Source organism: Bombus pyrosoma, linkage group LG13, assembly GCF_014825855.1.
Source record: "Bombus pyrosoma isolate SC7728 linkage group LG13, ASM1482585v1, whole genome shotgun sequence".
Classification (NCBI taxonomy): Eukaryota; Metazoa; Arthropoda; class Insecta; order Hymenoptera; family Apidae; genus Bombus; species Bombus pyrosoma.
The window spans coordinates 5,977,351-6,002,962 of NC_057782.1; the positions used below are offsets into that span (position 1 = coordinate 5,977,351).

A 25,612-nucleotide genomic window follows, 5' to 3' on the forward strand; every position below is an offset into this window, starting at 1 on the left:
AATTAAAACGTAATCGATTCTCGAAATGCTCGCAATAGTCCAGACTGACATATTCATTGCTCTGTATTTACCTCCAGAAAGAGTTCCACTGGAATTTCCATAATTTTCTCGTTCTACGATATGTAGAACTGTACATTTAATTAATATCTCATGTAATTATCAAATGACATTTAAAGACTTATGACTATCGAGATAGAACGTGCTTCGATCTTGATAATCGATATTCCAGAAAGCTTCAACATGTTCTATTGACAAGACACGGATGTGTCCGGAAGCAACCCACAATTTACTCACACATGTATAAGAAAATATTCCGTTTGGCTTAGAATCGACAAGGAGTTGGCTTATGGAAATACCAGGCGGTTACGATTCGAGACGGAGAACGAGTGTCGATCGGAAGGAAACGAGATTACGTTTTTGGAACACGTGGAAATCGAGGTCAGCCTCGAGTACAGTCTTCGTGGTGCACTTCAGATGTATCTGACTGCGCCCTCAGGTATGCACTTTTCATTTGTGTCAGCTTAACTCGTCTCTAATATTTGTTTACATGCTATGAAACACTCGAGATAAAAAAAATTTATCCAAGAAAATAATCGCTTCGAATATATAGAGATATCCTAGATATTTGAATATCTGGTACAATTCGAATAGACCGTGAATATTATTCTTGTTGCAGTATTTTCAAAATTATAATCGAGGAATATTTTTCCATTGTCAAATGTTTCCCTGTTCCCATAACAGGGACGAAATAATCTCACTTAATCTTTAAGGATCATCATGAACAGTGAACATTCCGTTTCCAATAACATCGTAATATTATTTTTTAATCATAAACAATAATTTTTCTACTCTTCGTCGAATATTGAATAACGATGAAATATTTAATTTCATCTGCTTGATTTTATACAACGCGCAATGTATATGTACATATTTCTATGGTAAATGTATTATCTTCCGCAACTTTAATTGAAATTGATACCATCAAGCAAGAATTGGTTTCAAATTTTACCAGTATAATTATGACAGTCGTATCTCGTTATAGTGCTAACGAAATTTCAAAATGTTTCGTATAATACAGTACAATACAGTACATACAAATATTCTCTGGTAACTGTACAAATACTTACAACGCGCAATTATAATAATTTAGAAGCGTGCCAATACTTACGCACGATAATGTAACTATAAAAAGGCCTTTTATTGATACAATGCCTCGACGATTTTCAATAATGCATCCGCGCTGACCCGAGGTTTCTGTTCAAAGGCTTTAAGGATGAAGTGACGCGTAAAACTCTCGTATGCACTGGAAAGATGCGTTTGAATGTAGATTGAAATGTCTGTTTCGGTCTGTTGCGTATTTATCGCCGCATAACACAGCTTTTACGACGTTTGCGGCGTATGACGAAGGAAAAATGCTCGCGAAGATTCGCGAGAAATAAGATTTTTACAGTGTACACACTTGCAATCGAGATACACGTCGCATCTCGAGATCGATTTCGTGTCATGAACTACCGTTTCCAACCGGAGGAACAGTCAGGAGTGTAGATTTATGATCGTGGTACAACCTCTTACTTTCTAAAGAGAAATTTAGCGAAAAATCTTCCACTCTCAACCTTTTCGACCCTCGAACTTTTAAAGGTTCTACGTGCAGGCAAGTATTGTGAGAGATGCATTATTCTTTTGCACTTAACAAGCATTTTCATGATATCTCTTTCTATCAGTTCTAAACAATTAAAGCCGAAATTTTCATAAGAAAAAATTGTTTATATGTTTCTGGTGTATATATAATATAAAGTGTATTAATTTTTGTCATCTATACATATACATTTATATCAGATTGTTGGAACGATTCGAAACAGGAATGCACCTCTATCATTCGAAATACATTCTAATTGAAAAATTGTTAAATTTCTTTATAAGATAAAATGTTCTATGAATTTGTTGTTGAAAAAATCAAAATAGCTGCTGACTGCTTGCGTGTCTATTATCATGCTCGTATCTTTAATGTTTGATTTATTTCCAGATGTAATATTTAAACTGCCTGTCATAGAAGACTAGTTGAATAAGATCAAGTTATTCGATATCGATTCGTCATTAATAATTTTGATCTTCCGTAATATGACCGCACCGCTTAACAAGTCAAATATATATACGCGAGAAACCGAGTGAAACTGGTATATCCGAAACGGTGAATAGCTATTTTATTTTACAAGTTACGACACGAGTGTGACACGTGCGTTGTGTATAAAATAAATTTCTATTTATCAAGTAATCAAGTTTCTGACACTTTATGCATTTTGGAAAGAAGATTACTAGTATGAGCACATGTAATATGACGTAAAAGCGAGATATAGCAAATGATTCCACCGTAGCAGAACTGAATCGTGCTGATGAATTATTAATTTTTTTATCGAATAAAGATGAAACGCTTCCTCGTTTTGTTTTACATTTTCCGTAAAATTTATAACAGAAGCATTTGCTCTGCGTTCGACGTGCGATTCTCGTCGTTGCTTGATTTTAACTACGTACTCCGTAAAGGACTTTTGAAACGATACTCCGCAATTAACAGGTTAAATAATCGCACATACCATGATAAAAGCTCACAAAGAATAACATTTGTAATTATTATTTCTCTCTGCATTTTAATTTACGCAACTGATTTGCATCGCTTCTAGGTAATCTATATTTATTGATATTAGTTATTTGTCCATTACGACCAACATACGTGGCGCTCCTATAATGCCACACAAAATATAATACCAAGAGTCGAATAAACTTGTCATACAATCTAATGAAATTAATTCTTTTCGCATGGTCTCAAGGGACACGGGTACAGATACTAAAGCCAAGAAAATTGGACGATTCAACTGCGGGTTTCGAGAAGTGGAAATTTATGTCTGTGGCATCATGGGGTGAGGACCCACGTGGCAGCTGGTTTCTAGACATTCTCGATGAGGTAAATCATCATAAAAAAAGAAATTGGGGAAAAGAGAACATTTCCTATTAGCCCGACAAAGCTACAATTTCTTCCCCATTGAGTAACAACGAATGGGATTTTCAATTGAGTGGAACTTGTATATTTGTTCGATTCATTCGCATTTCAACAGATCGGACCAAAAGAGAATAACGGCACGATAGAAACGTTTACGCTGGTTTTACATGGGACCAGAAAAATGCCAGAATACCGAAAAAATGGGCCACGAATTTATAACCAGGACTACAATCGAATGCGAAACACCGTAAGTAATATAGAACTTATCGGTCTTTCAATGAATTGTAAACGTACTGTGTGCTCTTCCCTAATATTTTTTACATTTTACATAAAAAATATATGTGTACATTTGTCACAGGACGAGGATCAATCATCTACGTTCAAAAAGAAGCTGGGATTACTCATGCAAGAGACAAACGATATCTATGAAAAAGATTGGTTGGAGTTTTTGTGAATATAAATTCTCCGAGGAATTAAATTGCCCTGTATTGTGCGCCAACAAAAATACAATATCCGTTTGAATAAAAATAATAAAAATAATAAAAATCGATATACGTATATAGCTAAGAATCTTTCGAATCTCAATTCGTTCAATTTCGTTTTCACATTATCTACATCTTTTATATTAGCTGAATCTATTATTTTTATATTATCTTCATATTATCTTATTCTTCTATTCTCATATCTTTATATTATTTTATTATATTAAAATCGATTTCTCGTATCACTGAACGAAAATAATTGATGACACAAAGGCAATTAACAGATGATTACGATACAAACAGAATTGTAAAAGAGACTGAATTTTCTAGCAACTTGGCTCAAAGGAACTTACTATTTTCCTTTTCAAAGGAAAATAGAATAGAAGAAGTCGTATTAGCTTAATTAATAATTTAATTTAATTAATTTTTAGCAAGCACGAAAGCTCACTATTGTCGACGGGTAGTACACTCAAATTCCATTTTCTGTGCAAATGTCTCGCTGTTATGACATACGGTGAATTTTAATGTGCAAGTTTTCCTTGTTCCATACATCCACTGTACCTAACGTCTTTGTGGTGACTTTCAACTATACCCAGCAGTAGCGAAATTCTAGAAGGCGACTTTAGTGTCAGGGGACTCTGTACTTTACGATGAATTAACATTCATAATCCTTCTGGAAACCTTCATCGTCTTCAAGTCCCGGCAGGATTTCGCAGTAGTATGTCAAACATTTAAGATTTGCTGAAATAACTCACAGTTATAATCCTAGAAATTACTGAAAGCTTCTGTTTAATTTAAAAAGTGGGCAGTATTTTTATATTTCTTTTAGCAAGTTCTTTTATTTTTTGCACTTCTATGTTTCTCTATTCCCGTATTTTGTACTTGTGTAGGAATTTCCGTATTTTTATATTCTTACGTTTCTTTTTTTTCTTCTAACAATTTTCTCTGGAATGAAAATATCACAAAAAGTTCCAGATTCTCATTCTTTGAATATTTTTGATGAAAAAATTAAAAATATTACAACTTGAAATTTACTTGTCGCAACAGTTTCATTGGCTACGTAAGGGTTAAACGTGGATTCGTTTAACTCATTTGGAAGTATTCCTAACTCTTCAATGGCACCTTTCTGGAAGGATATTATTACTTGGTTCATGGCAGCTGCATGAAGAGTAAGGAAAAAGTATTTAAGACATCGTGGAACACATCTTAAATAGAACGTGACCGAGTTCGGATATTCTTTCTCGTCTCGAGTAATGAAATTTCTTAAAATTCGTTCCTCTCTAAACGAGCTTTGATAGTTCTACGAAAGTGTCGCTGTGCTTGAATATCGTGTTACGAGGAACATGAATTTTTTACACGTACATAAGTACCAGCACACTCTCTACAATTGATCTAAATAGATGGCGATATTCATTCTGAGAATTTTAATAAATCAATCAGAAAATTCGATGAAGTCTGCAAATTTCTTTTAATCTTCGTAAAATTCTTTCAATTCTCTCACTCGTTAATCATTTATATTAAATGCCTTCGTGTATAAATTATTAAAGAATAATAAATATAATGAAAAACATAGCAATACAAATATAAAAATCGATTGAAAAAGTGATTGATAAAAATGTGTATACATAAGAAAAGAATTTAATTCTATTATTTTTCTATGGAATTTTTATCGTGATATAAATAAGTAGTCTAATACTTGTGCCTAACATTATGGCAATTCTATCCAAAATCATACTTCAGTACCTTTTAACATTCACATCCACATAATCGTTAGAAATGCAATCTTCGGAGGAGTTCATTCCTCGCCGTCATATATCATATCGTAATGCAAAAATGCGACTTATGTAAAATCGTAGGAATATTTTGAAGTAATGCATACCCAAGAAAACATTTGTGGTGGAATATGGTGGAAATTATTAGGGTGGCTCGCTAGCTATTTCGTCCTTTGAGAGTAAACCCAGATGAAATGTTAGTGGGAACGCGTCCGTTTCGCATTTTTCCGCCACGAGGCATAATTTGCACGTGTCATTGTAATTTTCCGCCAGCATGAAGAAACAAGCAACGAGCTCGTTTCATCCCTTCGTTTCTGATTGAAAACTCACGCTCCAGATCAAAGGAAAAATGCGTCGGTTGCGCATGATATTTGTGAAATTCACTTTTCTATTTCAACTCAGGAAGACGGATAGCTGTTTGTCTCGTGTTCAGAAATTTAATTTTCGTTGCAGCGATGGGTGGAATAACAATAATGCAGGCAACGACGAGGCTCACATTGTGAGCCAGTTTTGCGTGTTGTATTTTTGATTATGAAGCAAATACGAGTTCTACTGGCGGACGAGACAATGAGAAACGGTTGTAATAGGGGAAAACAATATCGGTGGATGAAAGCCGGGAATCAATCGATCTACAACGGAAAATACAGTTCTTCATGGAGAATTTAATTAAAACGCGAATTAATCTGGCCACTATGCAAAACGTGTTTCTGGTTATTAAAAGCCGTTTGCTTTATCGATTGACACGATATTACTGCGAATTAATCGCACGTATATTGATATTATAATTGACGGACAAAAATTACAATACAAATGCAAATGAAAATCACGAAACAAATAAACTGATAATTAATATCAAAAAATGTAAAAAGTATGTACGCCAGTGGTTTTAGTAAAAACTGAACAACATCGAGCGTGGTATTCGTCGAAGAATTATAAATTCGATTAAAAGGAGCTTTCACCGAAAGAAAATCCGTTTTTATCGCGTTTATCCGGAACTCTGAAGAAAGAGTTCCCGATCGATGTGTAAATAATTACGCTTTCTAAATGGCCGTGAAGGTGGCAACGTGGAAGTTGTATCAGAGAAATGGTACAAATGCGAACAACTACTTTAAAGTAGCTTTCTGTATTCAGAGCACACGAATGAATTATATATCAAAACTGTCGCGCTTTATAAATTTCATTCTTTCCTCTCTGAAAAAGAACACTTAACGCTAAATTTAACTTAACACTAATATTGATATTTCACTTTAGAACCTTCGAAATGGACTGCAATTCCACTCGTGTTAAAAATATTATGTTTAAGCAGAAAAAAAATCACTGCCCATTTTTCAAACAGTACAAAGGACACTGGCGAAAGAATAGGAAGAACTAGCTAGATGAAAGAAACATAAAGAAGGAACAACAAAGCTCTCGAAATTCGACTTACTGCGAGCGCCTATCATAGTCGTTGCAACCACCACGTAGCTGCGCTGCCGTCGACCTGATAATGGGGTGAGTTGGGGGTGAGACGGGAACTATTCGGCCAGTAGCATGCCGCCCTTCGTGCTATAAACATCGTGCAGCTTACTTGAAACGAAACGTCGATGATATCTATCCACTGCATTTGACTTCTTCAACCGCTGTTTCAACATCTGCAGTCATAATACAACGACGTCATCAGCAACACACTTCACAGAGTGAAACCGCGTGAGTAAATTCTTTTAGTTATTAACTTCTTTACCTAATTATAAATGCAAACATGGGTTAAATACAGTTCGTACGAGGAAATACAAGAAACGCGGTAACAGGGTGTGTTAATCGTACGAGCATTGCTTTCCACCGCAATTAGACAATGATAAAGGGCGTGACGATGCGAATGAAGCTGGCTGAATACTGCATCCGCAGAGTGTCTTCCTGAGTACAGACGCGAGTTCCGCACTATTCATTTAGCATGCTGACTCTTTGGCGAGTGGCCGCCGCGATTTCGAACTTCCACGCAATACCGCCACGCACCTATTCGAGCTTATGCGAAAGAATTCATTGCATTCTTCGTGTTTTCATGTACGACGAGAGCTATGGAATGTTCTTCTCACGAATATTTTGATGTACAGAAAAGTAGAGACGAGGGGAAACTGAAATGCATCGAATAAATCTATCATTTAGAGTAATAATAATAAATAAACTGAACATTTGTATGTATTTTCGGAAATTATGTTTGAAAAATTTTTTGAAATATATATGGTGGTAAGGAGGAAGGAAAACTTAATCGGGTGAATTTCATGGTTTTGGGTAATAATAAATAAATGTTTGCCCATTTATCCGTAGAAAAGTGTTGCAGTGTAGAAATAAATATAATTGGAGTAGAATTCCACGTATCTGATTCTATCGGAGGACAAGTAGTTCACGTCGTTGGAGTTTACCTAGTAGAAGTTCACAGATCCTTCGTACTATGTGTGACATTTCACCTGTCTAATAGAAGTTCGCGTTTAAATAAGTAGAGTCAATAAGTAGAAGTTCGTTGAATCTGGAACTAGTTAAAATTTTGTTCCAATAAATGGCATTCAGATACTATTATCTTCTGCATATTCAAACAAATTTATGGAATATCTTTGCAAAAATATTTCGAAATACAAAAGAGTATAAATAATCGAGAAAATAGAATTAGGACGAGTGGTTACGCTTTTATTGAAAATTTAGAGCAACAGAAATGTAAACAATACGCATTTCACGAAAATATCAAAAATATCAAATATGTAATACTCGAGAACATAACAGAACTCTGGTTACATTTCGTTTCTACAATTGTATTAATAAAATATGAATTTGTAGAAATATCCACAGTCCAACAATTACAAACGTCAATTTTATTACTGCATATTGCCTTTTAAAAATTTATGTATTCCATTATATATATTCTCTTTTTCTAATTTATTCTCAATTTTGTGATCCAAATACATCTCGTTAAAAATAATCGAGTATCTGGATATTTTTAAACGATACATAAAATATAGTGAACCAACTATATCTGTATTTTTATACAAACAACAACACAACAATTTCGTTGTCCATATAAAAATATGAATTTGCATAAATAAATTCGCAGATTAATAATAAATATTTAACAATTGTTGCAATCAGTGTACTATTTAATAGTATTTTATATCGTAAGATAGTTAGCGAAGATAGGTTAAACCAAAGAAAGTTACTTTCACGATGCAAGTAACCACTCGCATGTAGGGCGAACTTTCCCCTCAACAGGTCGGTTATACTGGAGGAAAAAAAATCATTAAACCCCTGGGTAATCATTGCGTGACCAATACAGTAGTTGTGTGGCGGAGTTTATCTTACCTTTGCGTTTCACTCGCGCGCATTCAACTAGTATAATTAATGAAATACACGATTATTTGATAACTTTGTTGCATCAACGACGTTTACCCTTCTTTTTTTAACTTTTTAATTACGCTCCCTAAAGGGTATTTGACTTTTCCTTGTGCATGAGAGCAAAAATTCTTTACGTAAATAAAAATTTTTTACGAACAAGGAAATGGGGATGAGAACAAAAGAGGTGTACGAAGTGCAGTTAAGCTTTAGAAGAGATAGATTTAAAGATCAGTCCCTAGGTAGACGTTGCTCCTTGTGTTTAATTTATTTCCAGGCATCATATGGACGTGAACAATTTTTTAATAAAAACTGTTTATTCAAAATTTAAGGAAATGATGGACGTGATATCCTTTTGTCAACCATTGCAGCAGTGAAAATAACAAAGAAGTGAATGTTAACTTTGGGATCAGCTTCGTGTTTCATTTAACGACACATCCAACGGATGTGTAGATAGAAGATAGTATAAAAGGAAAAAAGCTGATGGTTCATATACTTCTCCATCTTGTGTCCTTAAGGAAAATATATTACTGCCATGAATCGTTCTCCGTGAAACATTTTCAGCTCACACTACAAAGAATTCAAACGTATTTTTTCCCTAACATATAACATTTTCATGACGCTCCAAGATTACTTTAGATTTAATCTTAATTACAATTGCGTTCAATTAAGTACACTGTTTTTTAGTTTTTATATTCCGATCTTACTCTTGTTCGAACAAGCAGAAACACTTATTAATAGAAACTAAAAGAAAAATTCATGCACATCAACAACGATCTTTCTTATTATTTTCTTCAAACTTAAAAAACAACAGAAAAACGCGATTGTGAAAAAAATGGCCTAAAGAAGAACGATAAATGATAATAGTAGCAGTAATAGTAAAGAAGAAAATAACGCATATAAATTGTAATATGAAAAAATTCCAACATGGAACAGATAGTGGGTAAGTAAATGATAGGAATGATGTTTATTCCTCGTGTTAGCGAGCCTAAGAGAATGTGGCAGGGAAATGAAAGCAGCAGTCCAGAAAAAGTTCTCTGAGTGATTTTCGTCGTTTCGAGTTTCGAGTTTCGAGCGTGGCTCGTTGAATGCTCATTGAATCCGTGAAACGCATGTGCATCGATGGCTATTCAATGCTAGCCCGAATTCCACCATCTGGGTTAATAGCGGTCGCTTTTCGCATATCAAGTAGCACCGATTACTTAACGCCTTATTAACTAACCTCACCGAGAGAAACCCTAAATAATCCGTCGAAATAATTCCTCGGAGAGAAAAATACGAGAAACCGTTTAACACCGATGATTCCACTATCAGACATCAGCGCTCTTAAAATAACTCGTTCTTATTTCAAGGAACATGAATATTAAAGTTATTCGTGGAAACGTCAGAACCGACTAAAAATTAGAGCCAGGGAATGAAATAAAATGTATACAGCTCGAAACGGAAACAAATGGAAAGGGTGAATCGAATCGAAATATTTATGAAAAAAATTTGCTGCGTTAGGAACATGCGAATAAATTCGTTCTAGAGCGAGATATTATTTCAAAAAATACGAATCGATAAGTGGAAACGTCAGAAACAGCTAAAAATTTTATCGAAGGAGCAGAACAAATTTATACAGTTTGACATAAAAACTGATCAAGAGGATAAATTGGATCGAACAGTTTATTAAAAAAAACTAGCCGTATGAAAATCACGCGAATTAAACTCGTTCTAAACCGAGTTTTGGCTTGAAATCACACGAGTTTCTCCGCGCAACCAAATATTTTACGAGAAAGAGGAATAAAATGCGTATTAGAGGCTGTGATATCAGCGCGCGGGAGCAGATTATTGGAAACTTCAATCGATAATCGAAATGCAAGACATTTTTGTATCCGCGAATATATCACTGCACCGATATCAAACAGCTGGCCAGAAATACCTACATATTCTACCGCAAGTTCGGTTTAAATTATTGGCGAATCCGATAGAACTTTCTTTCTCTTTCTCTCTCTCTCTCTCGCTCGCTCGCTCGCTCTCTTCCAGTTCAAGCTTTCTATCGAGAAACTTTGCTCTGCTCTTTCACCGTGATAAGAGGTCGCTTTAACAGATGGTAATTAATCGCGTATGGAAGCAGGAAATTATCAGTTTTCCTTGATAGAACGATTATCATCCGGTATGACTATTGAAAAGCATCGGGATTGAGAATAGTTTCATTTGAGAGATGGAAATTTTTGTCACGATTCGAGCCACTGAATACAACTTGCTCATCCTTTCCTTCATATCTTTCTGTTATCTCTTTTTTATCTTTTTTTCTATTTTTTCCTGACGAATCCTCGATCGATACTCGTGCAAGGAACTAAAACAAGATCGAGTTCCAAGACACTTAGTTACCTAAACATGTTATTAACCGAGTTAAATTAACGTAGCAAAGAAATGAATATTATTTAATTCTTGAAAAATACTGTAGATTTATTCTGGTTCTTCGATCACGTTATTCCAACAATTATTAACAATCAGAAAAATAACAGAGGTGAGCTTGCATTTTTCTCCTTGTGATCTTCAGTGTTAAGGAAACTGGAAACAGTTATAGTAATAGCTCCATAGATGAATTCGCGCTGTTTCGGAATTCGTGAATTCGATTTTCGTAACAATGCCAATGGAGAAGCGCTTTGACTCGAAAAGATGCAGATATTCTCTGTGTGATAGATAAATCGCGAGATAGCTACCGCGAGCGTAACGATCGCTATGACGTCAACGGATAAAATCTGTTGCAAGTTAAAAATCAAAAATAGAATTAAAATAAAAAATTTGTTCATTAGGCATCGAGAACATTGTCCTCTGAAAAACATTAATGGAATAACACCATGAACTGGAAAGAAATCTCCGGTGGTCGTGTATATTTAGCGTGAGTGGATCTAGGTTGAAGGAGGAGCTTCCTGTTATTTTCAATTCAACGAACTTGTTATTTTCAATTTCAAAGTACTGCGCCAAGTCCGGCGTGTCCAGAGCCTCCTTGAAAATCGATTTTATCACGGCACGTAATTACTCGCTCGTGAACCGCGCGAATCCCAAACTGAGCGTTAACAAGCCGCGGATAAAAGTAACCGGGAGACCAATGGAAAAATTGCGAACATGGGACAAAAAGAGCGTACGATTCGAGGATCGAGAGAATATTCACCTATCTGAAGTAAATCGCAAATGTTTCTCTTGTTCCCGAAAAAATCGAGACAACGAATGCCAGAAAGTACATTGGAAAAACGAACGCCAGGGAAATGAAGAAGGATAGAAAATAACCTACAGGCCGGTTGCATTGTGTTTATTTTTAGCTTGTGACAAATACCTCGTTGCGTATGTCTGCAGGTAACATAGGCAACAACACTGCAGCAACAACGGTGACATCGAAAATTCAACCAAATTTTTTATCAATTCGAAACTGTTGGTACAGTGATTTACGAAAGTCTTCGGACAATTGTAAAAGCCTTTTCTGAATATGTTATACGAAATATCTTGAAATTTCATCACCACTATAGCGAGATTCGACTATCACAATGATATTTGTGAAACTCGAAACCAGTGTAAAAAGTATAAGTTACAAGGTATTATCGTTTGTCTGTTGTCTCCTGACTCTGTTGTTTCGACTGTAAATCTAGAATTGACAAAGAGCTTGAGGAAAATGATAGGGGAAATATATATATTTTCTTTTTTATTATTATAACGTATAGGATTTTTTAAACAACCAGATATGGAAGATATTGAAGTTTAATAGCAGTGGATAACAGTAAATTACAAGCGAGGAACCTTTTGAAAAAAAGAGGACCTTTGTATAAGTGTGTTAAATCTCAATCTAAATCTAAGTCTTTAATCTCGAAACAAAAAAGTTTATATCAAACGTAGTTTCATCGATGACTTTTACCCTGTAATTCGAATTTTTATCGAAGTAGAAGGAACACAAGTTAATCCACAATACGATCAGAGTCCAGTAAGGGATTATCGTTGACGCGTAACAACCTACCGACGACCTTTATTTTTAGCACAAAAGCGCTGGTCGTTTTACCAAAGGCGTCATCTCACAGTCAACCGTCATTCTTTATCCGTTGACCCGCACGTTCTCCACTTTTGTCGCCAACTGCACAGAAAGGAAAGCAAACAGAGGGGCCGGTTACCGCTAATTACTTGACTTCTCATCTTGCAGCCACGCGCTAAATAGCCGCCCTTTTCTTTACACAGCTTCATTGACCCGTCGGATAAGAAATGGGTAGAGCGCTTTTCGCTCATCTTTCTCGCATTTTTCCTTCTTTTTGTATCGTCAGCGTTGAATTCGCGGGGGCGTTTATCGATCGCTCCGCAAACATTTGTCATTTTTAATGAAAGATATTAGTGCAAATGTGTGACCTCACGCGGCATGTTACGGGGATTGGAAACACCGGTGTATATAATTACAACGTATTATCATTTTAAACTAATCTATTATTGAATCGATGCAAGGCAGAAATCGCCTGAAGTTTCAAAATAAAATAAACATCACTGACGCTATATTGCACAACATATTAATGCAAATCTTTGCTGAAGCCATTTCGAAACGGTCTATTTAATATTTCAAACAACATTTAATCTGTAGGAAACAATAAAAAGAGAGGGAAGCGGAGTTATTGGAATCTCATTATGTTCGGGGAAACACTATATTATACATTGATCAATCAAAATATAATTACTAGATTACCATTTCCATAATTGACGACGTTGTCTGAACCTGTCAAAGTACGAAATATTTTGAAAACCTATAACTCCCTCTATAAAATTATGGTCAGGAAATCATTATTTACTTAATTCTCACGACAGTATTATCGGTGGTCTTGAATAGCTTGTCATTTATGTCGTAACGACGTTAACGTCGTGGCTCGATAGGGATTACAAAACTGTGCCATCAGATTATCGTAGCACCGCGCCGAGTCAAACGCGGCGTGATAAACGCTCTTCATTCACTGCTGACAAAATTTACCAAAGGTTAAAAGCAGTGTAATTGATCGCCGGTGCTCTCAGTTGCATTAATTGGGAGATATCGACGAATTGCTCGAGCGATATATTCCCGCTCAAAAATTGTCCCCATCTTTGCTATTTTAGTCTCAACTTTACTTTTCTGTGAAGGAAACCGATTAAAGTTGTTCTTGATACATGAAAAACGTTTTAAGATTTATCTGGAAAATACTAGCAAAACGTGAATAAGAAACTTGGTGGACATCTCGAGCGTTGATCGTCGAGTAGAAACTGACGTAATTAACCAGACGCGTCACAGAGAACAACTAAATTGTATTTTATCTTCTTTTTTTTATTTTTCTCTCTTTTTCTGGCTATTTTTCAGCATTGTTTATTTAATTTGCGGAATACAGCGAGTGGATAGTTGGCGAAAAACGCGTATTCTCTTTCAATAAAAATTTGTCCATCAATTGTACAGCCAGTCGTTCAAATATTAATCTTTTTCCCACGGCCTCGTTTGTCAACTTTTAATCGAGCTAATATTATAAACCTGTTAAATGAAAGTATATTGGAAATCGTATCATCGAAACCATTAGCTATGCTACAATGTTTTATATTTAGAGACTCGTGTCAATCCCTTTACTGCCCAATCTTTCTAAAACTCGCTGCTCCAGGAAATGTAATATTTCAGTTGAGTCAGCGAAAGCTGCAGTTAAGCTTGAAAAATATCCTAATTCTCAAGATTGTCTCTGCCGATACGTGCGTCCACAACGTACCGTTTTAGCCATTTATAGGTCAGTCGAAGGAACTTCGATGCTTCCTATTAACGCTCGACTAGTAAAGGTAATCGTAGAGGAATCGATATCGCGATTAATTGACTAATCGCGGTAGAATAGCATAATTCTGCGAAAATAACGATTATCCTCCTACGTTGCGTTTGCCATTAGTAATTTGAGTTAGCCAGGTTATTTCAAACTCGCATCATTAACAACTAATGAGAGCATGGAGTTTAGGAAATGGAACATTCGTGAAATCGTAAAACGAAAATATCAATGATACAATTAAACTTCATTTATCTTATACACGAAATATTATCCAATAGAACTATAGATAAACGCCGACTCCTATTTCAAGCGTCTAAATGCGATGGCAATAAATTAACGATATATATAGTTAACGTCCGATTGAATTTCAACGATGTAATCGCCGAATACAGAGTCACGTTTGCAATGAGAATTATGTCAACATCATCATTCATCAGAATCCAATTGACCAGTTCACTCGTGTCTCGAATAACAAACGTATTATTTTTTAAAAATTTCTATTAAAGTTGAAATATAACAGAATTTAAATGGTGCAAGACACGCTTTTGCGATGAATATCATGAAACCATTATTAATTATAATCTGATTAACCAATCCAACCGTGTTCCAAGCAGCGAAAAAGATAAAAAGAATTTTTTATCCCAGTGAAAATATTCTAAAAATTAAATTATGTAGACTCGTGTTTGCAATCAAAACTGTACTACAATCATCATTCGTCTCAATCCAGATTGACCAGGCGTCCTTTATTTACAATAGCCAACATCTGTCATTGCAAACAATTTTCTGAAAAATTCTATTAAGGTAGAAACGTTTCAGAAATTAAAACGTGTTTGATTAAAGAGTGTATTACATGTTACCGTAGCAATTATGCAAAAATTGTTTGATCTGTGGAAGGAAGAAAGAGTGAGAGAGAAAGACAATGTAAACTACAGTAATCCAACTGGTCTTTCCAACCGATTGTGAATTTTCTCTGGAACAGCATCCACTCTTATTGCCACGTAACATTTTTTAGACCGTGCAGCCCATCTCTGGGATTCTGCTTGCATTTCGTAAACATAAAAATATCAGAAGCGGAAAGGAGATTCTTATTAAAACTTTTCCAGCGCAATAAATTCGGTAACAAACAGTTGACAGAATTTCTCCGCGTATTCAACATCGTTGTCCGCATTTCATAAAGGTGTCGCAGATCAAACTCTCGGTTGGAGAATTTCATTTTTCTGGTCGCTTCTGCAACTCGTTAAACATTCCCCGCGAGTTATAGAACGCGACTAAAACACGATGGGAAGCGTTCTGTCGACGAAAAAAAAAAAAAATAAATCGTGGAAAGTGCAAATAAAGAAAAAGAAAGAAAAAAACTAGTTCGCAAAACACGTTGTGTTTTCATATATTTTCCCTGTTCGTGTCCATGAAACTGACTCGATGATGCCTCTCGCAGAAAACGTGAAACGGAACGAACAAACAACTGCGTTCGTCCGTGAGAGGAATGTTTTGTATTTACATATTTTGAAAGGGGGTTTCTCCTTTCTCATCTCGAGCCGCGATATACTTTCGCCTCTTGACGTCTGCAACACGAGAACCTTGCATGCATTGATTTCATGAGATCCACCTGAGTGATTTTGAGAAAAATTACAGAATACAAGATACGTATCGCCAAACGGATAACATTGAAATGGTTACTTGTGAAAGGAAAAACATGTATAACCAATAAACGTGAGTGAAAAAGTTGTGAATCTTATAAATAAAGTATTTGCAGTTAGACTGACGACGACATGTACGGACGTTACAGGATTTTGTATCTTCCTTTACATTATTCCACGCCTAAGATAGAGTTTTTAGTGGTTGCTCGACCGGATCGATACCTACAACATCGTAACTTTTGATTTTGGTTGACGTGGGAGGATAATATTGTTATTAGGTTGATGAATAGAACATTAGAAAAACAGATCGATACGAGCTTCGTTGTTGCAACTTGTACATTCTAATTAAGCCGTGAGTGAAATCGACGAAGTAAAATTAGCGATGAAATTTTCATACGTTCCACTTCCACTTACTAACCGTCTATCTCTATGGCGTTACGCGTTTTAATTGTGATCTCAAACACCTGTTAGAGAACCATAGCTGTTCCATGAACACCGCTATTGAACCTCTTGCCGACGTCGTTTCGAAATTGAGCAACGGATTCCCCACATAATAACGACGTTAATTCGTGTATAGTCAGTGAGTCAAGTCATTGATGCAAATTAGTAAATACATACGCCATCCTTGAAATAGCATACTAAAGCGAAACCGCAAATATGCGTATATTTATTTCATTTGTGTTCGTCGAGCAGCCTGCCAGGCATGCGCCGAATTTCGATACAAATGGAAACTTCCGACTATTAATAACAGCAGGTTGGTCGAATTGCTTTCAGTGTAGGTTTCACGGATTAATAAATTCGTGGCATTATAGTTAATAAAAGGTCAAAGTAGCATCAGAAAAAATATGAACTCCAGGGCGAAATCAATAGACTAATAACCGGAGGCGTTACACAAAATCCGATGCAAATAAATTTTGCTAATGAACTGCATGATAAAATTGGAACGTGTACGAAAACTTTCGTTTGCATAATTTCACATTAAATACAAACGAGACTTGAAAAACTTGTTATTTCCGTTCTATTACGTAATTCCGCGTAAAATGTTTTATAATTCATAGCCTGTTAGTGCAGGCTGGAAATAACGAGAAAACGAAGCACGTTCGTGTTCAATTTTAAATTTCAGATTTAATAAGTACACGGGATGAGAGCCAACATGTAGACCGAACAGAGACGCGAGAAAATAACAAAACATGGTGGACAAAGAAGAAATGACGAAGACACCATCGCCCCTGAATATCAACGAGGCGATCGAAGGGGAAGTGTTGAACCAAAAGACTGCTAGGAGTAAGTATCGGAGAAAACGAGAATGCGATATCCTCAAGAAATTTTCCTGTTCTCCATCCGATCTAAACTCGAAAATAATAAATTCTCGTCCTTTTATGTCATCAGTTTGAGTAAACGAACAAATTTCGAGAGATTAGGATACAGCGTCTTTCATTGCTCTCGAGTCTGATATGAGAACCATTTTTTTTAAAGACAAAATGTTTAGAAATCTCTTTGGAAGAAAATATTGGGATGTTCGAAAAGTTCGTAGCACGTTTATTATAATTTTTTATTAAATAATGAAATGTTCAAACGAATACTACACTTTATTGAATACTAAGCAGAATTAAGGAAAAACGGCCAAAGTTAATCAACAAAATAGATATGTAGACAAGATATTAAATATTCTATCTAGAAACATGTAAACAGCTGTTCGAAGGAATTCTTTATCGAAAAAGATGAAAAATATTTCAGGAGAAGATTCAAAAAGTTATAGATGGCAAAACGTCTAATTCTAATTAAATCTTTTTTAACTTTCGCTATAAATCTTCCGAACAACCTAATATAAAATAAAATGTAGATAGGAGGTTTATTGTATCGAGAAAAAAAGATAAAAGGTTAGGAAGGTGAAAATAGAATATTTAGCAGCGCAGGTTTTTAACTAACTTTGTTTTTAATATTTATAATGAAAGAAGCTCATTGAAAATTTCTGTTTACCAGTACTTAAGAACGATCTTCTATTATACGAGGCTGTGATAAAAAATGAAGCGGACACCGTTCGCAAAGTGCTCAAAGAGCCCGTGGACGTCGATTCCAGGAACAATGTAAGTGGGAAAAGAACAAGCTACATGATAAATCCAACAAATCTCAAACGGGTGAATATGAAAGGATTGAAAGAAATCCGCTGCAATCGAATCACAGTTTACGTCGAATCAATTTCCGACACAAAAATCGAATTTCCCGGAATAGAGTCGAAAAATAATACGGTTGCAAATAAAATTTTTCGCTTTGTGCCACTTCGTTAACGCTAATGCTGTGCAAAACCCACTGCGCTGTCGAAAACAGATAACATGATGCGTTCGTGGTAATGGCGGAGATGTAAGTGGATGTAAGGGCACGTGTCTGACTACATACGAGGCATTACTACTAGAGGCTCCATTAGCGAAACATTAAGGATTTAATTAAGGAAACTTATCGTTTTCCCAATTTCGTCGTTGCTTACGAACTATTTCAATCTTCTCGCATCGAATATTAATGCAATGAAATTTGAATTCGAATCAAACGTCTGACTGAGTACGAAATATTTCGCTTTAACGTGTTTACATATTTCTTCCGACTCTTCGAGAGCTCACGTTGGTATTTGAACAGCACGCGACGAAGGAACGAACATCGCGTTCCCTACATGAAAATTAATTATATTTATCTTACGTCGTATTCAACGGAACTATTCGCATGAAAAGTGATCGGGAACGAAAATATTAGATTGTTCGAAGAGTTTCTATCCTTTTACAAAATGTTGTGCATCGATTATTTTCTTATAAAACGAAATAAATTTTTGCGCCGATCTAATACAAGACGAGTCTCTAGTGACTAATAGCGTTAATTTAATATCGACCGAAACGCTAGAAACACGCACGATACTCGTATGTTTGCACTGGAAAATGATTGTTTAGTACGGTCGGGCGCCAATTCATTGGGCAGCATCCAGGGGGAACACGGAGATCATAGAGATGTTGATACAAGCGAAATGCGACATCGAGGCCAGAGACAAGGTAATATCGCAGTGAAAATATTATCATTGAGATATTTGCTTCAAATAAAATTGAACTAAACCAGAATAATTGTCAGAACAAATGAACAGACGACGATTCGAACATTATTACGAGTGTTTCTCGTCGTTTCGTTCAAACGTTAATTATTTTACATATACGCTTTCATTTTCTATATTTGGAGAGAATTTTATCGAATGTCAGAAAACCAGTAGCTGGAATCTGAACAAATTTTATATAAAATTGACATAACGTAATTAAATTCCATTTGCCATGTTTCAAGTTCGGCATGCGCCCGTTACACATGGCTGCGCGATATGGACACAGGGACGCTGTTAAAATGTTAATCAACGCCGGAGCGAATGTGTCAGCGGTAAACAAGGTATATCGATAATTATACCGATAGATTGATACTAAATAAAAACATCGGAATCGAATCAATTTGAATCTTTCGAACCGACTGCAATTTCGTAAAAAAAGAAAATTTAAGTTGATATAAGTGTACGTCTACGATTTCATGCATCGTTCTCGTATAGGATCATAAATCGAGTCACGAACCTTTCTTATAGAGTATTTCTTACGATAGAAGCTTTGAACGTGACCTTATCTTTCAAAGAAAGCCCTTCACTGTTCTCGGAAATTCTTAAAGAAACCGTTCAAGATTATTTCTAAAGGAGCTTTCCTTTTCGAACATGTTTCAGTTCGTTTGATTCAATAACAATACGGTCCGATAAAAGATTTATATGCTGGCGTTGCAACGAGGCCAACATTGCGATGACGTTCATTTAGTAAAGTAGTATGCGTAACTACTACTCTGTTACAGAAGCAATATACTCTCTTAATGTGTGCTGCTCGGGGCAACAACGTTCGCGTCGTCGACTACCTTGCTGAGGCAGTGGAATCGTTGAACGGAGATGCAACCGACTGTACCGGTGCGACGGCTCTTCATCATGCAGCCTGTGCCGGTCACCCAAGTATGATAACCGCGCTTACCAATGTGCCAAGAATCGAACTGAATGCCGTGGATAAAGTAAGAGCTATCATATTTCGTTATTTTCTTTAACCGGGAAAAATGTGAGTTGAACTGGAAGAGAAGTCGATGATGCAGGTAATGGGAACTCTGATCTTTCAATAAAATAATAGATTTAAAAGTCCAAAAATTTCAAGCGCGTGAAAATTTGAAATTAAAAGATTGCTTCTCGTTACTTTGTGTTCTTTTCTTTTTCTTTTTTTTTTTTCTTGTTTCGTAACTCTGAACAGAAATGAGTTCAGCTTGAAAAGAAACCACGAGATTAAGGTGTATTTTTTAATACGCAAACTTTTAAATAAAAAAGTTTAGATTTAAAGTTCCAAATATTTGTAAATGTAAAATCTAAAGTTTCCGTTGTTGCTTTTCGTAACTTTCCGTTATTCTCATTTTGTTACCTTGCATTGCTTTAAATTTCATGAGCAAGAAGTACTCGCAACTTCTTTTCTCAACTTGGTCCCCAGAATGACAGGTTATATACCCAGTTTCTCGAAAGCAGTTTATTCAATGTGTCTCGTAAGATATTAATCCACCCTAAATTGATAGGAGAATGTAAATATTTGCACACGAACGGATGCAGAGGTGGCAAGAAACTTCAATTTATACGGAGACTAGTGCCCGTTTTCTCTCTTTACCTCTGTGTCTCTCGATTTAGATACTACGAAACTAGGTCTCCGGCATTAGCTATATTGCCTTCTTATCGCGAAGACAAGTGAAATCCCCGAAGGAGAGAGTGCAACGTACAGCAGCATGAATCTAACTACAGTCCTTTGAGGGAATTTTATAGAACTTGCATCGTTTTGACGATGCTTCCGGCTTTCCACTTCCAGCTATCATACATTCGATCATGACGACTCATTCGTGACCTTTCCCTTTATAAGTATCTTCTTCTTTGAATGAAAACGTTTGATCTTTTCAGTAATCCGGAAAAATTGCAAAATTTGAACAGAAAACTGCAGGAATATTCGAACTTAAATAAACTCAATAACAATGGTAACATTTTTCATAACATATCATTTAATTCTTTCACACCTGAATCTTTTCTTAATTGTAGAAAATATGTTTTTCTAGCTATTTGTACTAAAAATAAACTGCCCTCTGAGATGCACTAATTTTTATCCGGAACTAAATCACATAAGAAACTGGAAACTCTTCAAAACATAATCTTGCGTGACAAAGTTAACAATTTCACGTTGATTTACAGAAAGGCCAGACGCCTATACATTGTGCCTGCGCGGAAGAACATCTGGAAGCCGTGGAAGTTTTAATAGGACTGGGAGCTAAGGTGGATGCTCAGGACAATGAAGGCAACACGTGCCTTCACGTGGCCACGAGAACGAGGCACACGGCTATAGCTCAATTGCTATTGAGAGCCGGGGCGAACACTGAATTAACCGACGAAGTAAATAACGTTTTAACTTCGTTATCATCTTACTAATCAACGAACGTATTCGATTGTTCTTTTTATAGATGGGCTTTACTCCGCTTCACGTGGCTGCCAGTCAGGGTTGCAAAGGGATATTAGATTCAATGATTCACCATGGGGCAGCACTCAACAAACAATCCAAGGTATACTTAAGATACGTGTGATCGATATTCAATAATCATCCATCACCGGGAATCGGTTTGCAGCATGGAAACACGCCTTTGCATTTGGCCTGTCAGAACAACGAAGTAGAAACGGTCGAGATACTGATCAATAAAGGCGTCGATCTAAATTGCTTAAATTCGGTGCGTACGACAGTGTTCGTGGATGAAACGCATTTTTACACATTCGCTCGTGACACGATTCGATTCTATCTGTTTCAGAGATTACAATCGCCGATTCACATCGCCGCAGAGATGGGACACACGGATATTTGCGAACTGCTGCTAGCAGCAGGTGCGAATATCGAACAAAGGGAACAGGTAAATATCGATACTATTAGCTTTTGGTAGTTTCGTTCTTTATTTGCTTTTCCAAAATGATATAAATAGGTTCAGGAAAAGATTCGAAAACTAGTAGATACTTTTTACGAATACATCATCATGTGTGTAGTAGGAAACATTTCAAAATTTTGTTAGCGCTGTAACGAGACGCGACTGTCGTTACTATATTGGCATAGTTTGAATCCGATCTAAAAATATAAATTCAGTGGAAATATATATTACGCACAAAAGTATTTAAACGTACAATTAACCATTCTATTAACAATCTTCAATATTCAGTTACTCCATCTTTTACGTGTATTACATGTTTAAGACGTTTGTTTATGCTATACTAATTTTTTGCTAAATATATGATTGCAGCAAATATTTCCTCTTTTCTATCTACGTTTTCGGATTTGTTTCAAATTGTACGAATATAACCATAACAGTCGTATCACGTTACAAACCTGACGAAGTTTCAAAACGTTTCCTATAAACCATGTAATATTACATAAAAGCTTTCCACGGTAACTGTTGAAATATTCGTATATCTGACGTGAAATTACCGAAATAGCTGAAACTGGTACAACTGGTAAAATCAACGTTACGGTGGAAACTTAGTTGCACAAGTGTATCGCGGTTTTACTACCTGCAACCACGAACGTGGTCCCGGACGTGTCGTAATGTACTCGACGTCCATTTCCATTTCCAAGCACTAAACTTCGTTTGTAAAATAATACCGGGGTTATTCCATCGGGAAAATTTCTCGCAACGGTGTGGCATGTCGACCCAACACAATCAATGTAGGCGTCTCTTTGTACCGAGTATGTTAACCCCGGTTTAACACGAATGTGACGAGCTAACATAGTCAACAAGGCTACCTTCCTTGAACAAAGTTTGCACAGGCAGGGCAGCGTGCATGATATCCTTCAATTCGAGAGTACTCCAACTTGACATCGACACCGCTGTGGCATTTGTGAACTTAATAAAGTTAATAAAGTTAAAACGAAGTTGCTCGGATGTTCACAGAGCGGCAGGACACCGCTTTACATCGCGGCAAGAGGCAGTTTCACGGCAATCGTCGACATGATAATTAAAACCGCGAGATTGGACTATCCCACACCGGTAGGTGGTTTAAACGTTCCATTAAGGTGACGTAAAATTTGCAGAATATTATATTCCCTTGGTTCACAATTATTATTCAGTCCACGACTCGAGACTTTTGTGTCAACTCATTAAGAAGCGGCGTATTAACGTAGCACTTCGTTTGCATATACCTTTCCAATTAATTTGCATCGTTGAATCTCGCTTTCTAATATCAATGATGAGAGAAAAAATTCTGACGATTCGTTTGGTATTTTCTTGCAACTAATTCTTCATTCGAATCTCACGATATTATGCAATTCAAAATGTGAAGCATTTCTATTCTTTTTCAAAATCATGGAAATTCTTATGTGCGACTCTGACAAACAATTCCAAGGATTCATTTAATATTTTTATTGTCGCTATCTCCTCTTCCATCTAGATCTTAGAATTTTATAAAGCTTCAGTCTTGAAATGTCTCTATGCTACTGTAATAATCTATTTACTTTCACATTATAGAAATTCTTCTTGTGTGTATGATGTGTATAGTAAAACATCTAAAGTATCTACCTTGATAAAACAATGCTACACTTTATCAACGTTCGTCAATAATGTTACGTTTACGTAATTTTTACACCTCAATTTGGCTCATAAAGAATAAACAACCTGTAGAAGGATCAAATTTTACAGCAGATAAAGGTGACAGACAGGGATTTTTTCAGGAGGATTCAACATCCGACAAAGAAATTCGTGATCTAACGCCAGCTAGAAGAAGATGGCGAGAAGGATCGAGGGGTGGAAGCATTACCAGTAACAATGGCGCCTTTTCGGAGCATATTCGATCGATTTTATGGAAGTTGGCATACAAACAGTTAGGTCCCGAGGATTGGAAAAAATTGGCGTTGCATTGGGCGTTCACAAACGATCAGATTCGAGCAATCGAGCATCAATACACTGGTAAAATAATTACTTTATACATATCTTATAAGATAATTTCAAGTCGAAAACGCGAAGATTGCAAAGAGTCATCGAGGTATAAAGTTCATTTCTTAAAATAAATGGTTCTCGAATGATAAAGACGATTAGATGATTTAGCGATAAATTGTAATTTACGAAAATATTTTGATCCTCGATGTTGCCTCCGTAAACCGAGAACAGCCTTACGAAAAGGACGATAAAGCTCCTCTTATAGGTCCTTCGAGTTACAAGGAACACGGGTTCCGAATGTTGATGATCTGGGCGTCGGGATTGAATCCTGAAATCTCCATAGGGAAAGAGCTTTGCGACGCTTTGTTTGCAGTAGACAAAAAGTCTGTCGCTGGTAAGAGATTTATTACAAAATTGCTAATATATTTACTTTGCAACGAAAAAAAAACAACTATCGTTAAAATAATTATAGAATCCGTTCGTAAGCACATGGATCAAGAGAAAGACGGGAAAGAGAAAATGAACAAACAACGATGTCATAAATGCTCGATCACTTAAAGATAATTGATGATTCTGCTTGAATGAGAAGAAAGTTACAAAGGACAGAAATTAGGAGAATTTGAAGGATCTTCGGTAGAAAATTTTAGCGATACTCACTATGTGGCATATCTGTAGAAACGCTGATCTTACCTTTTTTACGGTATGTTTCAATATAGAAACGTGTATCATAGTGAAATTGTCGTTTAGCATTCGAAGATCAACGAAACGAAAATAAGTTCTGCGAATCAACGAAAGCTTTCGATATATCGGGAAATCTGATTTGAATCTTTCAAATGAAATGGAACAAATTCATATCATCGCGCAAATGTACAAATTTTCGAGTCTAGATATTTTAATGTTGATACTTTGTATATATTTTTAGAAAATTCGAACAATTCAGCAGTGTTGTAACTTTCATTTTCATTTGTTAGTTAAAGAAATGATCGACGTCCGAAGCCGTCCTATTTCATTTTATCTTTCGTTCAATATATTCATCCCGTTGTTCGAAAATCCTATTCCAAATTTCTACTGTAAATACGTCAGCGTAATACGTAAATACTTCTAGAATAAGCGCGAAAAAACAAAAAAATTATACAGGGCTTTCGATGTGATAAAAGAAATGCATAGAGAGTAGAGGAAGAAAATTATCACGAAACTTTCAATCATTGTATAATTCGAGGAAGACAATCTACATATCCGAGTATTACGTACAATTAAATAAATGCCTGATTAATAGTCTATAGTAAACTATTTTTAAACCACTATATCCCGCCCAATTATGAAACAATACTTAACAGAATTATCCGTTAGAAAGGAAGAAAATCTGATTTATATTTCTCAATATTTCAAATATTGAAAACTAGAATTTCAACAATAACTTTAGAATTATAATTGAAATTCTAATTTTAGAAATAATAACTTTAAAAATACAATTTCTTAATAACCTCTTTACGAAAGAAACTGAAATCCGTCATTTTATGCGATAGTTCCAGGCATCAATACCTCGGTATAATAAAATTCCGTGAAAATATACTGACAAAATTTCGATATTCCATAAATCTTCAAATAAAATATA

General features: G+C 35.8%; 2 protein-coding genes across 5 annotated transcripts in view; both read left to right on the forward strand.

Annotated features, from left to right (window-relative positions):
• Positions 1 to 3,481, forward strand: part of LOC122574252 (neuroendocrine convertase 1-like) — a 29,421-nt gene extending 25,940 nt beyond the window's left edge. The window contains exons 12-15 of the mRNA XM_043741622.1: positions 327 to 496; positions 2,823 to 2,956; positions 3,108 to 3,239; positions 3,351 to 3,481. Of these exons, the coding sequence (XP_043597557.1) occupies positions 327 to 496; positions 2,823 to 2,956; positions 3,108 to 3,239; positions 3,351 to 3,446 (532 nt within the window). The 3' untranslated portion in view covers positions 3,447 to 3,481. The remainder of the gene's footprint in view (positions 1 to 326; positions 497 to 2,822; positions 2,957 to 3,107; positions 3,240 to 3,350) is intronic.
• A 3,302-nt stretch (positions 3,482 to 6,783) lies between these two features.
• Positions 6,784 to 25,578, forward strand: LOC122574400 (ankyrin repeat and death domain-containing protein 1A-like). 4 transcript variants are annotated; one of them, XM_043741944.1, is made up of 14 exons: positions 6,784 to 6,932; positions 17,144 to 17,304; positions 18,004 to 18,107; positions 18,957 to 19,055; positions 19,336 to 19,434; positions 19,876 to 20,082; positions 21,284 to 21,481; positions 21,550 to 21,648; positions 21,712 to 21,810; positions 21,889 to 21,987; positions 23,017 to 23,112; positions 23,793 to 24,027; positions 24,251 to 24,391; positions 24,470 to 25,578. In XM_043741944.1, the coding sequence occupies exons 2-14, from the start codon at positions 17,211 to 17,213 to the stop codon at positions 24,553 to 24,555; spliced, it is 1,656 nt and encodes a 551-aa protein (XP_043597879.1). In that variant the 5' UTR covers positions 6,784 to 6,932; positions 17,144 to 17,210; the 3' UTR covers positions 24,556 to 25,578. The 4 variants fall into 4 exon arrangements, with proteins under 4 accessions (XP_043597879.1, XP_043597881.1, XP_043597882.1 ...); XM_043741946.1 differs by having other exon boundaries at positions 24,263 to 24,391; XM_043741945.1 differs by lacking the exon at positions 6,784 to 6,932 and adding an exon at positions 15,755 to 16,967.
• Positions 25,579 to 25,612: the final 34 nt, after the last annotated feature.

Excerpts from the sequence above, each read along its gene's own strand:
- LOC122574400 (XM_043741944.1), top strand. The coding sequence starts at position 17,211 with ATGGTGGACAAAGAAGAAATGACGAAGACACCATCGCCCCTGAATATC. Across the intron at positions 21,482-21,549 it reads ACACTGAATTAACCGACGAA|ATGGGCTTTACTCCGCTTCA; the intron begins GTAAATAACGTT and ends TTCTTTTTATAG. Across the intron at positions 21,811-21,888 it reads ATCTAAATTGCTTAAATTCG|AGATTACAATCGCCGATTCA; the intron begins GTGCGTACGACA and ends TATCTGTTTCAG.